This window comes from Emydura macquarii, unplaced genomic scaffold, assembly GCF_026122565.2.
Source record: "Emydura macquarii macquarii isolate MOO-44397 ecotype Brisbane River unplaced genomic scaffold, CSIRO-AGI_Emac_v2 contig_1253, whole genome shotgun sequence".
Lineage (NCBI taxonomy): Eukaryota > Metazoa > Chordata > Testudines > Chelidae > Emydura > Emydura macquarii.
Window position 1 is genome coordinate 100033785 of NW_027131390.1, and position 13394 is coordinate 100047178.

General features: G+C 38.5%; 1 protein-coding gene across 5 annotated transcripts in view; it reads left to right on the forward strand.

Moving 5' to 3' along the window:
- Positions 1 to 13394, forward strand: part of MUC13 (mucin 13, cell surface associated) — a 30470-nt gene that overhangs the window by 357 nt on the left and 16719 nt on the right. Inside the window, exons 2-11 of one of the 5 annotated variants that reach the window (XM_067549607.1) lie at positions 400 to 432; positions 1149 to 1169; positions 1607 to 1639; positions 2928 to 2960; positions 3918 to 3938; positions 4385 to 4417; positions 5175 to 5195; positions 5875 to 5973; positions 10789 to 10818; positions 12471 to 12506. In XM_067549607.1, coding sequence (XP_067405708.1) covers positions 400 to 432; positions 1149 to 1169; positions 1607 to 1639; positions 2928 to 2960; positions 3918 to 3938; positions 4385 to 4417; positions 5175 to 5195; positions 5875 to 5973; positions 10789 to 10818; positions 12471 to 12506 — 360 coding nt within the window. Of the gene's footprint in view, positions 1 to 399; positions 433 to 877; positions 1170 to 1606; positions 1640 to 2927; positions 2961 to 3917; positions 3939 to 4384; positions 4418 to 5174; positions 5196 to 5874; positions 5974 to 10788; positions 10819 to 12470; positions 12507 to 13394 lie in introns of those variants that run through there. The other 4 variants (XM_067549608.1, XM_067549609.1, XM_067549611.1 and 1 more) reach the window with 4 other exon arrangements.

Below are 13394 nucleotides of genomic sequence, written 5' to 3' on the forward strand. Positions count from 1 at the left end.
GACTTAAAAATGCCAGGTATAAATATATTGCTGTAAAAAATAATTATTACTGATCAAATAATTGTGATGTGCTAACATGATCTACAAGAAAGTTACAGCCCTTTGGCATTTGCCAAGTTGCTGCTGCTGCTGACAAATCCAGGGTTTGTTCCCTCTGATGCCCCCTCGTGGTTTCAATAAATAAACATTATCCCTACATGTGGTGACATTTAATATACATGTTAATATTTGGGACATTACCATAAAAATTGGACAAAAAGAGGACATCTTCCATTTGCTAGAAAATTGAAACATTCATGGAGGTTCTCTGAGATAGGATCAGGTCTCATGTCAATATCTGTTTTCTAAAATGTCATAGTGTGGATTGCTTTTAAAGATTTGTTTCCACTTTTATATTAGCTCTCACTACGACGGTACCCATACAAACAACAGGTAAGCAGGAGGAAAGGAACTGATTGATGAGTATGAAGCCTAAAATCATCATAAAAATATTTGTACAAAATAATTTACAAAATAATTGTAAATAATAAATAATACCAACAATGATTTAATTGTGTAGAAACAATAGAGCAGTTGATACTAAAGAGACAATGTCAATTTGGAATTTAGTTAGTTTAGAAAAAGGTGTTTAAAGGAAGCCTCAGGTCCCAACATCCTTCCCTGTAGTCCTCATCCAATCACCTTCCCAGACCTCTGGCTTTTTGTCTCAGTCTTTTTATCCTGCCAATACTCATTCTTGTCCCAGCTGCTAGCTTTCCTCCAGAAGAATTCAGTCTGGAGAGGATACCCCAGTAATATGGTATTGTACGTAGATAAATAATATATTTATTCATTGTATTAATAGTATCATGGAGTAGCTGTTGAATTTTACCTTTGGCTTTGAAGATCCCAGCTCGTGTTCCCGGAGATGCCCCCAAGGATTTAGATAAATATCTCCTACCAATAACTAATTACAGTTAATTTACTTGTTATCTTTTGGAATCTAAGCATAATAAATGGGCTAGACCATCACATCTCCCAGTTCTAGGAAGTTAAAACTCTCATGAGCTATTTGCCCAAGTCATGATTAGAGCCGATGTGCATAGATATTACACATTTACCAGGCAGTTCTAGTGATGTGGATATTTTTTGCATTTGTTTTTCTGCAGCAACGCCCACAGCATCGACAAGTAAGTAGAAGGAATGGGACTGGGGAGTGATAAATCAGAGACTTAAAAATGCCAGGTACAGATATATTGCTGTAAAAAATAATTATTACTGATCAAATAATTGTGGTGTGCTAACATGATCTGCAAGAAAGCTACAGCCCTTTGGCATTTGCCAAGTTGCTGCTGCTGCTGACAAATCCAGGGTTTGTTCCCTCTGATGCCCCCTCATGGTTTCAATAAATAAACATTATCCCTACATGTGGTGACATTTAATATACATGTTAATATTTGGGACATTACCATAAAAATTGGACAAAAGAGGACATCTTCCATTTGCTAGAAAATTAAAACATTCATGGAGGTTCTCTGAATTAAGATCAGGTCTCATGTCAATATCTGTTTCCTAAAATGTCATCGTGTGGATTGCTTTTAAAGATTTGTTTCCACTTTTATATTAGCTCTCACTACGACGTTAACCACACGAACAACAGGTAAGCGGGAGGAATGGAACTGATTGATGAGTATGAAGCCTAAAATCATCATAAAATAATTGTAAATAATAAATAATACCAACAATGATTTAATTGTGTAGAAACAACAGAGTAGTTGATACTAAAGAGACAATGTCAATTTGGAATTTAGTTAGTTTATAAAAAGGCATTTAAAATAAGCGTCAGGTCCCACCATCCTTCCCAGTAGTCCTCATCCAATCACCTTCCCAGACCTCTGGCTATTTGTCTCAGTCTTTTTATCCTGCCAGTACTCATTCTTGTCCCAGTCGCTAGCTTTCCTCCAGAAGAATTCAGCCTGCAGAGGATACCCCAGCATGGAAAAACGTAAGCCAGAACAGTTAAAGTTTGGCAACGTTACAAGCGACTGAAAACATGGTCTTATAATGGAAATGTTGAACAACTTAAATTAGAGGTGATGCTACCTACCCTGCTTATAATATGAGGCTTAAAGGAAAGAGGAACAAACATGCTGTTGTAAAAACATAATTATTGTGAATAAATAACATTCATCATCTCTTGGTTATATTTATTTGTTTGTGTTGTGATAGACTTTGAAGTCCCAGTCATGGACCATGATCCTACAATGCTAGGTGCTGTCCAGATGAAACAAATGGACTGTCCTTGCCCTACAGGCCTTATAACTAATGTTTAAAAGCCAGAAAATAGCCGGTGATTTTCACCATTGGTGCTTCATATTCTGGGTTCTTCTATCTGCGTCCCAATGCTGGTTTTGATTAATATTATACCAATTAATAGATTCATTTATGCTAAAGGTTAACTTTAACATAACAAACAGCTAAAGAAATCACATGCCCTGTTACTCAGAAGTTAAAATTCCCATGGGTGATTTTTCCCTGAGTAAGGATCAGACCTGAGGTCTATATATTAATTATATTTTAATCAGATTGTCAAGCTAAGGTTTGAATTTTAAGTTCATTTAATCTTTCGAAGGAAATACCACTACCATATTTTCCCCACCTACAAAACTCAGCTGTAAGCATAGAAGAGATTGCTCACTCTGAGGCCTAAGAGCACCAGGCAGAAATATGGTATTGTACGTAGATAAATAATATATTTATTCATTGTATTAATAAAATCATGGAGTAGCTGTTGAATTTCACCTTTGGTTTTGAAGGTCCCAGCTGGTGTTCCCATGGATGCCCCCAAGGATTTAGATAAATATCTCCTTCCAATAACTAATTACAGTTAATTTAATTGTTATCTTTTAGAATCTAAGCATAATAATTTGTTTCCACTTTTATATTAGCTCTCACTACGACGGTACCCATACAAACAACAGGTAAGCAGGATGAATGGAACTGATTGATGAGTATGAAGCTTAAAATCATCATAAAAATATTTTGTTACAGAAAATAATTGTAAATGATAAATAACACTCCTAATTTGTTGGTAATATATATTTATCTATTTATTTTTGTTGTGTTGGACTTTGGAGCCCCAATCAGTACCATGATACTACAGTGCTAGGTGCAGTAAAGAGAAAACAAAAAGACCTTTTTACTTAATGGCGAAGATCCAAGAGATAGCTGTTATTTCCCTTGATGCTTAATGTTCTCTGTTTTTCTCTCTTTGTTCCAATGGTGGTTTTGATTAATGTTTTACAATGATTAGGTTCATTTATGTTAAATATTAACATAAACATAACAAATAGATAGGGAAATCTCATGTTGAATTGCTCAGAAGTTAAAATTCCCACGGGTGATTTTCCCTGACTAAGGATCAGACCTGAAATCTGTGTATACTTTATATTTTAATCAGACGGTCCAATTGAGGATTGAATTTTAGGATCTTTTAATCTGTGAAAGGAAATACTGTTACCGCTACGAAAGTCAGCAATAGGCATAAAAGAGATTACTCACTCTGAGGCTTAAGAACCATGCACAAATATGGTGTTGCAGACAAATAGTAATTATTAATAAATAATATATTTATTAGTTTTATTAATAAAATTGTGGAGTAGCTGATGAATTTCATCCTTGGTTTTGAAGGTTCCAGGTGATGATCCAACTTATGCTCTGAGGATTTAGATAAATCTGTCCTACCAATACCTAATTACAGTTAATTTACTTGTTACCTTTTTAGAGCCTAAGCATAAAAAATGGCATCCATTCGCTACGAAGTTAAAACTCTCATGAGCTATTTGACCGAGTAATGATCAGAGTCGATGTCTATAGATGTTATACGTGTACCAGACAGTTCTAATGAAGTGGATATTTTTCTCTTTTGTTTTCTGCAGCAACTTCCACAACTACTTCAGGTAAGTAGAAGAAACAGAAGTGGGGCGTGATATACCTGATGCTTCAAAGCAGCAGGCACAACTATGGTGCTGAATAAAAATCATTATTAGTGATTAAATAATTGTGGGGCGCTAACGTGATCCGCAAGGAGTCTGCGGCCCTTTGCATTTTGCCCAGCTGCTGCTGACCAGGTGGTGCTGGCAATCCAGGGGTTTGTTCCCTCTGATGCCCCCTTGTGGTTTCAATAAATATAAACTATCCAACATGTGCTAACATTTAACGTATATGTTAATATTTGGAACAGTTCCGTAACATATAGACAAGACCAGCACATCTTCCATTTGCTAGGAACTTAAAACTTTCAAGTCAATTCTCTTGAGTTAGGATCAGACCTGATGTCAATATATATTTATTAGAATGTCATAGTATGGATTGCATTTAAAGATTTGTTTCTTTTTTATATTAGTTTCCACTACCCTGATAGCCACGAAAACTCCAGGTAAGCAGGAGGAATGGAATTGATTGATAAATAGGAAGCTTAAAATCACGATAAAACATTTTGCTATAGAAAATAATTTTAAATAATAAATAACACTGATGATGATATAATTGGGAAGACCCAGCTGAGTAGCTGATGATGTTAAAGGGACACTGTCAATTTGACATTTAGTCAGTTCCTAAAAGGTGTTTAAATGAAGCTTCAGGTCATATGTTTTCATCACCCTCTGGCAGTGGGACATCCATACACATAATGTGGGGAGCTGATTACCTAGTGTTACAGGGGAAATACTGACACAGACTAGACACAAAGTGTTATCAAATGCCCAAAGTAAACAAACAGACTGCACAGTGAAAAAAAGGTTTGTCTTCCAATATCCCTTAGTTATTGCCATCTTTTAACTAGTAGCTAACAAGTTTTCAGGCAGAAGAGTGATTTTTAAGTAGATAAAAGTCCCTTTAAAAATTCAGAGTTTTATTTGAACATGTGACCATTGTATACTTGGGAGTTGAAAAATAATTGTAAATAATATAGGAGTTAGAGAAATCTGTCCTACCAATACATAATTACAGTTAATTTACTTGTTACCTTTTGGAGCCTAAGCATAACAAATGGCATCACATCTCACAATCGCGATGAAGTTAAAACTTCCATGAGCTATTTGACCGAGTAATGATCAGAGTTGATGTCTATAGATGTTATACATTTACCAGACAGTTCTTATTAAGTGAATATTTTTTTCTTTTGTTTTCTGCAGCACCTTCCACAACCACCTCAGGTAAGTAGAAGGAATAGAAGTGGGGCGTGACAGAATTAAGGCAATCTGTGCAACCTCCATTCAGCCCTCTTGTGTGTATGCATTATGAGACAGTCTTTAATTACATGATAAGTTCTTTAATGTTTGTGAAGCACTCAATACTGTAACGATGTCCCCTTTTCCTGCCCAGCTGTTCCCAGTTCCATCCCACTTCAATACTTTGTCTGATCTTTCTCTCTTCATCCCTTCCTCCATACTACAAGTGCCTGTCCTCCTCCCCGCCTCCCCCCCCCTGTACTCCCCATCCTTCCTGTCTTCCAATCCCAGCATCTTTCCCTGGAGTCATTGTCTAATCATCTCCCCAAAACTCTACTTCTTTGTCCCAGTATTTTTATCCAGCCAGTCCCAGTTCTTGTCCCAGTCCCTGGTTCCCCTCCAGAAGAATTCAGCCTAAGGCAGATATGCGGCATGGAAAATTTCAGCCCAAACAGTTAAAGTTTGGCAAAGTAACAAGTAACTGAATGCAGGGTTTTATAATGGAAGTGTTGGGCAACCTTAATCAGAGGTGGTTCTGCCTATAATATGAGGCTTAAAGAAAGGAGGAAGAAATATGATGCTGTTGTGAAGCAATTATTGCTAAAAAATAACACTTCTACTCCATTGGTAATATTTATTTATCTATTTATTTGTGTTGTGGTAGACTTTCAAGCCCCAGTCATGGACCATGATCCTATAGTGCTAAGCACTGTACAGATGAAACGAAAAGATCATCCGGGCCTCAAAGAGCTTACAACTAATGGTGAATAGCCAGCAAATTATCTGGGCCTTAAAGAGCTTACAACTAATGGTGAATAGCCAGCAAATAGCTGGTGAATTTCACCTTCGGTGATTCAAGTTCTGGGTTTTTTTTCTCTGGGTTTTTTTCCTCTGGGTCCCAATGGTGGTTTTGATTAATGTTATACTAATGACTAGGTACATTTATGTTAAATGTTAACTTTAACATAACAAATAGCTAAGGAAATCACATCCCATGCTCAGAAGTTAAAATGCTCATGGGTGATTTTTCCTGAGTGAGGCTCAAACCTGAGGTCTATAAATAAGTTATATTTTAATTAGATTGTCAAATTGAGGTTTGAATTTTATGATCATTTAATCTTTGAAAGGAGATACTGCTGCTTCACTTTCCCCAGCTATGAAAGTCTGCAGAGATTGCTCACTCTGAGGATTAAATACATCAGGCACAAATATAGCACTGTAGAAAAATAAGTATTACTCATAATTGATAGTGATCATTATATATTTGTGGTGATTCATCAGAAGAGTTTGCATGTCACCCATGGTTCTGATGATCCTGTATTTCATTCCCACATGATCTCTGGTTATGTAGAGTAAATATTATTTCAATCTATAGTTACATTTATTTTCGATGTTAACTTTCGCTACATACACATAACAAATGGGCAAGAACATCACACTTCCCAGTGTCTGGGAAAACTCCCATGAGTAATTTAACTATGTAACAATTAGAGCTGATATCCACAGAAGTAATGTATTAACCTCTTTTGTTAGTGATTCTTCTGAGGCTTGCACAGCTACCTCAGGTACATAGAAGGAATAGAAGTGAGGATTGATGTACCTGATGCTTCAAAGCATCAGGCACAACTATAGTGCTGAATAAAAATAATTATTAGTGATTCAATAATTGTGGGGTGCTAACATGATCTGCAAGGAGTCTGCGGCCCTTTGGGATGTTCATTCTTTTGTAGGAAATACCTCTGCCACACCTTCTGCATCCAGGAGAGGTAAGATGAGGAACAGAAATGATATCATACACACAAAAACTGTGTTGAAAGAACATTATTAAGGTTGCAAAGTCAAGCACTGAAAGCTAAGGAAATGCCAGAATTAATGTCTCTGCTACCTTAATTCAACCCTCATGAGTATATGCATTATGAGACAGTCTTTAATCACATGACAAGTTCTTTAATGTTTGTGAAGCACTCCGATACTGTAATGATGTGCCCCCTTTCCTTCTCAGCTATTCCCAGTCCCATCCACCTTCCATTCTTGTCTGATCTCTCTCTCTTCCCCATCCCCCAGTGCCCACCCCCCTCCCCACCATCCGTACTAATACTAATTTAAATAATAAATCATGACAGTAATATGTGAAGAGCCAATCATATAGCTGATGATATTAAAAGACACTTACTTGAAAGCTAGTTAATTTAAACACTGAGTTAAAAAATAGTTTCATGTCCTGCATCCGTCCTTAAGGCCCTCTGACAAATTCTATGATGTTATAAGCAGAGCTTTTAATTTAAAAATTTGTTTTCCTTTCCATCCTTACAGTGTGAGAGCCACATAAGCATGAGGGGAGAATGGTTAACTGACTATACCTGGGAAACAGCACAATTGATTGTATACATAGTTCTGTTGATGCAAGGAATAAACTAATTGATGTAAGGGCTTGATCCTGCAATATGCTGAACACTTTCAGTCAGATGCAGCAAAGCATTTCAAGCCTAGCTCTGGAAGTCCCTGGCTGAGTCCCTGCTGTGTTGGCCAAAATGGCAGTCATCACACATGCCAAAGTACTTTGCTGGATTGTGGCCAAGAGTGCTCAGCGCATGGTGGAATTGAGCCCTGAATACAGAAAAAATATTTTGCTTCTAAGCTCTTTTGTAAGCACATTGTAATCATGTCAAGTACCAAAGTTTCAGGATGTGTGATTATTAAACTGAAGGAGGTTCCAGTAAAAAGCCAGATGTCTGTTTGAATATGTGGCTATTGATGGATTCTGGTGGGGGGTGGATGACACCTGTGCAGTATATATTTAGCAGACTTTTGTAAAAAGACTCGCATTATCATTCATACCTTCCGAAACGACTACAGGTAAGCAATGGATTGGAAGGTTTTGATCCAGCTGTGGCTAAAAAGCACCCACGCCAAACATGATGCTGTAGAAAAATAATGATGACTAATAAAGTGTGTTAATAAGTAGAGCTGGGCAAAATTTTGTGGGCGAAACTTTTTTTCACTGAAATATGCCTATTCAGGTGATTGAGGCATTTTCACTCTAAGGTTGCGAAGTACCACACACGAATATAGCGCTGTAGATAAATAATTATTGCTATTTTTATAATACATGTAGTTGTTAATATAAATGCGCAGTTTCTGGTGAATTTCATCCTTGGCGCTGACGGTCCCAGGCTGTATTCCCACTGATTTTGCCCATTGTTTTGCCTATGTAAAATCCTTGCAACCATTTCACTGAGAAGTTCTGGTGCCTCCATACTTTGGAACCAGGACCTGGAATTCAGCAGGGGACTGCACTATTGCGAGGGATATGCCTTTTTCCTGTTTCGATGAAAATCCGCCAAAATTTGGCCAAAGCATGAGCATAAAAACAATCTCAGATCAGTCATGTTGCAGTAGAGACTTGTTAGAGTTTGGCCACTAGATTAACTGAAATTTCTGTCCCTACTGAGCATGCTTCATCCTGGGACTTGAACAAGACTTTCCCTGCAATTTCTCCTTCAGGGTGCCTGGGGCTGTTCTGGTGCTGGGTACCAGAACTGAGAGCAGTGACGCTATCGCTCCTGTGCTCTCGGTGGCTCTCATCCCAGGCAGCAAGGAAGAGAGGGACTGGGATGCAGGAAAAGCAGGAGTGGGGAAGGTTGCAATTCACAGGGTAGTTAGGAGTGCAGGGGACAGAGAGGCTGTGGTGGAGAAGGGGTGGGGCAGTGGGGGGGCAGAGATGGTGTGGGGAGGTTGGGATGGGGTTAGAGCGGATGCAGAGACAGACTCTGGTGGCAATCAGGGCAGAGAGGGAACAGAGATAGGTAGCAATGGGTACCTGCTAGGGGACAAGAGCAGAAAAGGCAAATGGGGACAAGGAAAATAAGGTCTGTGACCCCTAGAGCACATTCCCCTCCAGAGCCTGGACTAGAAGCCAGGTTTCCTGTGTCTCAGCATTCTTCTGCTATCAGCAAATTGCTGTGAATCCCCCTAGCAGTGTCTCTCATCCCCCGCTAGTGGATGGTCCATATAGAGGCTAGCAATCGACTACTGCTATCAATTACATCAAGTGTTAGCGGTCAGTGCTCTGTGAAACTAAATGTTTCAGCTCTACTGAGGACCCGAAGGAGGAGGGGTCAGTAACTTTCCACATGATGGAATTTCTGTCTTTTTCAGGTTAGGAAATTACGCAGACACACACACAAAACTGTTACAAGACAATTCAAGTTCAAAGTCAAGCACTCAAAAGTTAGGAAGGGCCAGAATTGAGGTTTCCTGTGCAACTTTCACTTGGTCCCCTTGTGTGTGTGCAGTACAATACAGTCTTTGTTACATGAGCACTACTATTTTTTCTACAACACCCCCTGCCTCACATTCCCAGAGCACGTCCATCATATGCACTGAATATCAAGATTGTTAGTGAAGGAGGCTGTTGTCTATAGGCCCCACATTTATAGGCCTCATTTGTTTACAGGCCTCTTTGGGCCTTATTAGAAAGGATGGTCTTGGAGTTAAAATGTTTGAATTAGTCACCTGAAGAATTTGATTCTGTCCCTGCCTCTGCCACAGCATTCCTATGTGAGGCTGGGCAACTCCCTTAAACCAAGGGATTGGCGTCTGCTAATTGTGTGTGCCTTATTTTATGGGTACCCAACTTGAGACACCTGGGTCAGATTTGCAGAAGTGCACTCCCACTCATACAATGGCAACTGAACTGAATGGGAGCTGTGCATTGAGAATATAAAGTGGTATAAAAAGGCTAAGCACTCTGAAAAAATCAGGCCCTTGTTATTTCAAGTTGGGCACTCAGAATTATGGACACTTTTGACGATATTGGCCTTAATCTCTTTGTGCCTCAGTTCCCCATCTGTAAAATGGAATAATAATACGTCTCTGCTCCAGAGGAGTGTTGTGAAGATGAGTTCTTTAGTGTTTGTGAAGCACTCAGATACTATAGTGATGCACACGATAGAAATGTCCATGAGGACATTAATAATTCTGTATTCAGAGCAGGAATCGAATATTGAGCAGTAAATATCGCAGGGGCCGCACACTCGGTATAAGAAGTAATATCGAACAGCTACTCATGCAGTGAACACCATTCATCCTGTGCATTGAATGAGGCAGAGGTCTTTCGGAACAAATAGTATGTGATCATTCAATTAAAGACTGTATCATAATGCATATTCACCAGGGGGGATAAATTAAGGTTGCACAGGCAACCTTAATTCTGGAATTTCCTAACTGTTCAGTGCTTGGCCTTGCAACCTTAACATTTTACACTCTCTCTCTCTCTCTGTCTGTGGAAAGTCAACACAGTTGAGAGTGAATTTTAACATTAGTACTAGATTTTATTCATGCTGTCATTCCTTGATGGTTTTGGTAATCCATCTCTAAAATATGGTTATATTTGATTTGCACGCTACCAATAGTAACATTAAAATAACAAATGGACACGGACATCACATCCCCAGTTACTAAAAAGTTAGAACTCCCAACGGTGATTTGCCTGAGTAAGAATCAGAGCTGATGTCAATACATATTTGCCAGACCATTCTAATGTGGTTAACATACGAAGATGTTTTATCTTTTGTAGGCACCACCACTGACACAACAGTCATAATAGGTAAGCAGAAAGAACCAATCAATCTGAAACTTAAAAGCACTGTGCAGAAATACACTGCTTTAGAAAGATAATTGTGAATAATAAATAGTGATAATAATGTAACTCTGGTAAGCCGATATCAATAGCTGGTGATATTAGAGGGGCACTGGTTACATAAAGGATAGTCAATTTCAAATATAAGTTAAAAGTAGTTTAAAGTACATCTTGCCCTGAGTCCCCCAACAGTTTTTGTCGTTTTACAACCACATTTTTCTAGATGTTTTCTCTCCTGCATTGCTGTGAAAGACACACACAACAACCAAGAGGGGAAACGGACACATTTACTGGTTATATCAGAAAAACAGTGAAAATGACTGTACACAAAGAACAGTTCCATGTGAACAAACAAAACAAGAACTAAAGAAAAATTATATTTACCCCCCTCTGATCACTTTCAGTAACAATCAAGCTGGTGTTCCATGTAACAATAGTTGAGGGGGGAGTAAGACATCAACATGATTTTTAAATGTACAATGTCTCTTTAAAAATCCAAATGAATGTTTGGTAGCTATCAGATGGAACCTGTATATTTAAGGTTTTTTTTTCCTTTTTTTCTCTCTTTCAGCAAATATCACCAACAAATTCAACCAGTAGAGAGAATATAATACATATTGTAAAACTATATATATAAACATGTAGTTTCCATGGTAGAATTTGTAATGTTAATGTAGCATGTGGATAAACTTGTCTTAAATTCCAGTTTCATTTTAAACACCCATTCCCATTTCCAATGGAGTTTTGCCTTCAGCTTTGGGCTTGCCTACAAAGGAAAGTTTAATCTGAACTGTCATGATGTGAAGGTAACGCTGAATAGCTGTTCCTTTTGAACTCCATGTGTGGCCACTCTTTTTATGAATTAGCTTAATCCACTTCCAAATGGATTAAATTGATTCAGAATAAAGCACTCTTATTCTGGAATAAGAGCATCCACACAGGGAGTTAATCAGGAATAGCTATATCAGAATAACTCCCTATGTAGACAAGCCCTTCAATGCCAGCAAGATCAAGCCTTAAGTCAGCATATATTTGCCCAACTGTTCTAGTGGGGTTTGCATTTTAAGATTGATTTAATCACTTTTCTACATAACTCTTCCACACCTTCCCCTCCACTGCCAGACAGAAAGAAATGGAAGGGAGTAAAGACCAGATTTTCAAAGGTATTTAGGTACCTAAAGATGCAGATAGGTTCCTCCTGGGGTTTTCAGATGTGCCTAGAGCTTAAATCCCATTGAAATGAAAGCATTTTAGAAAATCCCACCAGGCATCTATAGGCAGCTAAACCCTTTGTAAATCTGGCCCTGAGGGTTTACAGGGTGCCTAGGCGACATACTGGTGCCCTGTACAGGGGTGAATTCATCCTTGGTGCAGACAGTCTGTTTTATTCCCACCAGTTAACCCTGGTGGTTTCATATTAAGCCTATTTGGAATCACATTTACTTTCCATGTTAACATTTGAAACAGTGATGTGATCAGTGGACAAGGACATCACATCTTCCAGTTGCTAAGAAGTTAAAATTGTCATGGCATCTATTTGCCTTTGCGAGGTTCAGACCTGGTGGTGTTATACATTTACCATTTCCTTTGTAGTCTAAGATTTGTTTCCTCTTTCCTAGAAACTATCTTTTCCATACCTCACCTGACTACGACAGGTGAGCATGAAGAAATGGAAGGGATTGATCACTCAGGGGATTAAAAGCACCTCCCACAAATATGGTGCTATGGAAAAATAATTAGAATGAATAAATAATGATAATATAATTCTGAACAGCCATTTCAGTAGCTGGTGATACTAAAGGGACACTGCTAACTGGAAAGTTAGTAATTTACAAAAAGCAGTTCAAAGTAGTTACAGGTCCTCCACCTGACCCTAAAGTCCTCTGCCAAATTCTAGGGTTTTACAATTATGTTTTCCTCTCCCTCATTGCCATGTGAGGCTCACACAAACAGGAGGGGAAGCAGTGAAACTGACTATACACGAAGTGTTCCTCCCCCCTTTTGCTTCGGGGAACACCTACACAAGCAATATGGAAAACTAATTTAGGTCCCACTCCCGCAAAGACTGATGCACTTGCTTCACTTTAAGCATGTGACTAGCCCCATTGCATTTTATTGGGACTATTCATATGCTTAAAGTGAAGCAGGTGCATCATTCTTTGCAGGATCTGGGCCTGGTTGGCTACACAGGGGCAACACGTAACACTTACTTGACATAAAGAAAACAAACAAATATCTTCCAAACTAGTAAAACTTTAAATTGCTCCCATCCTCTGCCATGTATACTTGATTGCCCCCTAAAAAATAACAGATTAAATTCCCCATTGGTGTAATTTGGTGGCACCCCCACAATGGAGTTACACTGATTTACTCCACAGATGAATTTGGCTCAATATGGATATGTGTACAGTAGGATAAATGTCATTTACATGTTAGCATGTTGAAGGCTTACAGCAAATGGACAAGTACATCACATTCCCAGCAAGTTAAAATATAATAGACAGTGGGACCAAAACTTGCTGCACAAATGATCGGGAATTCAA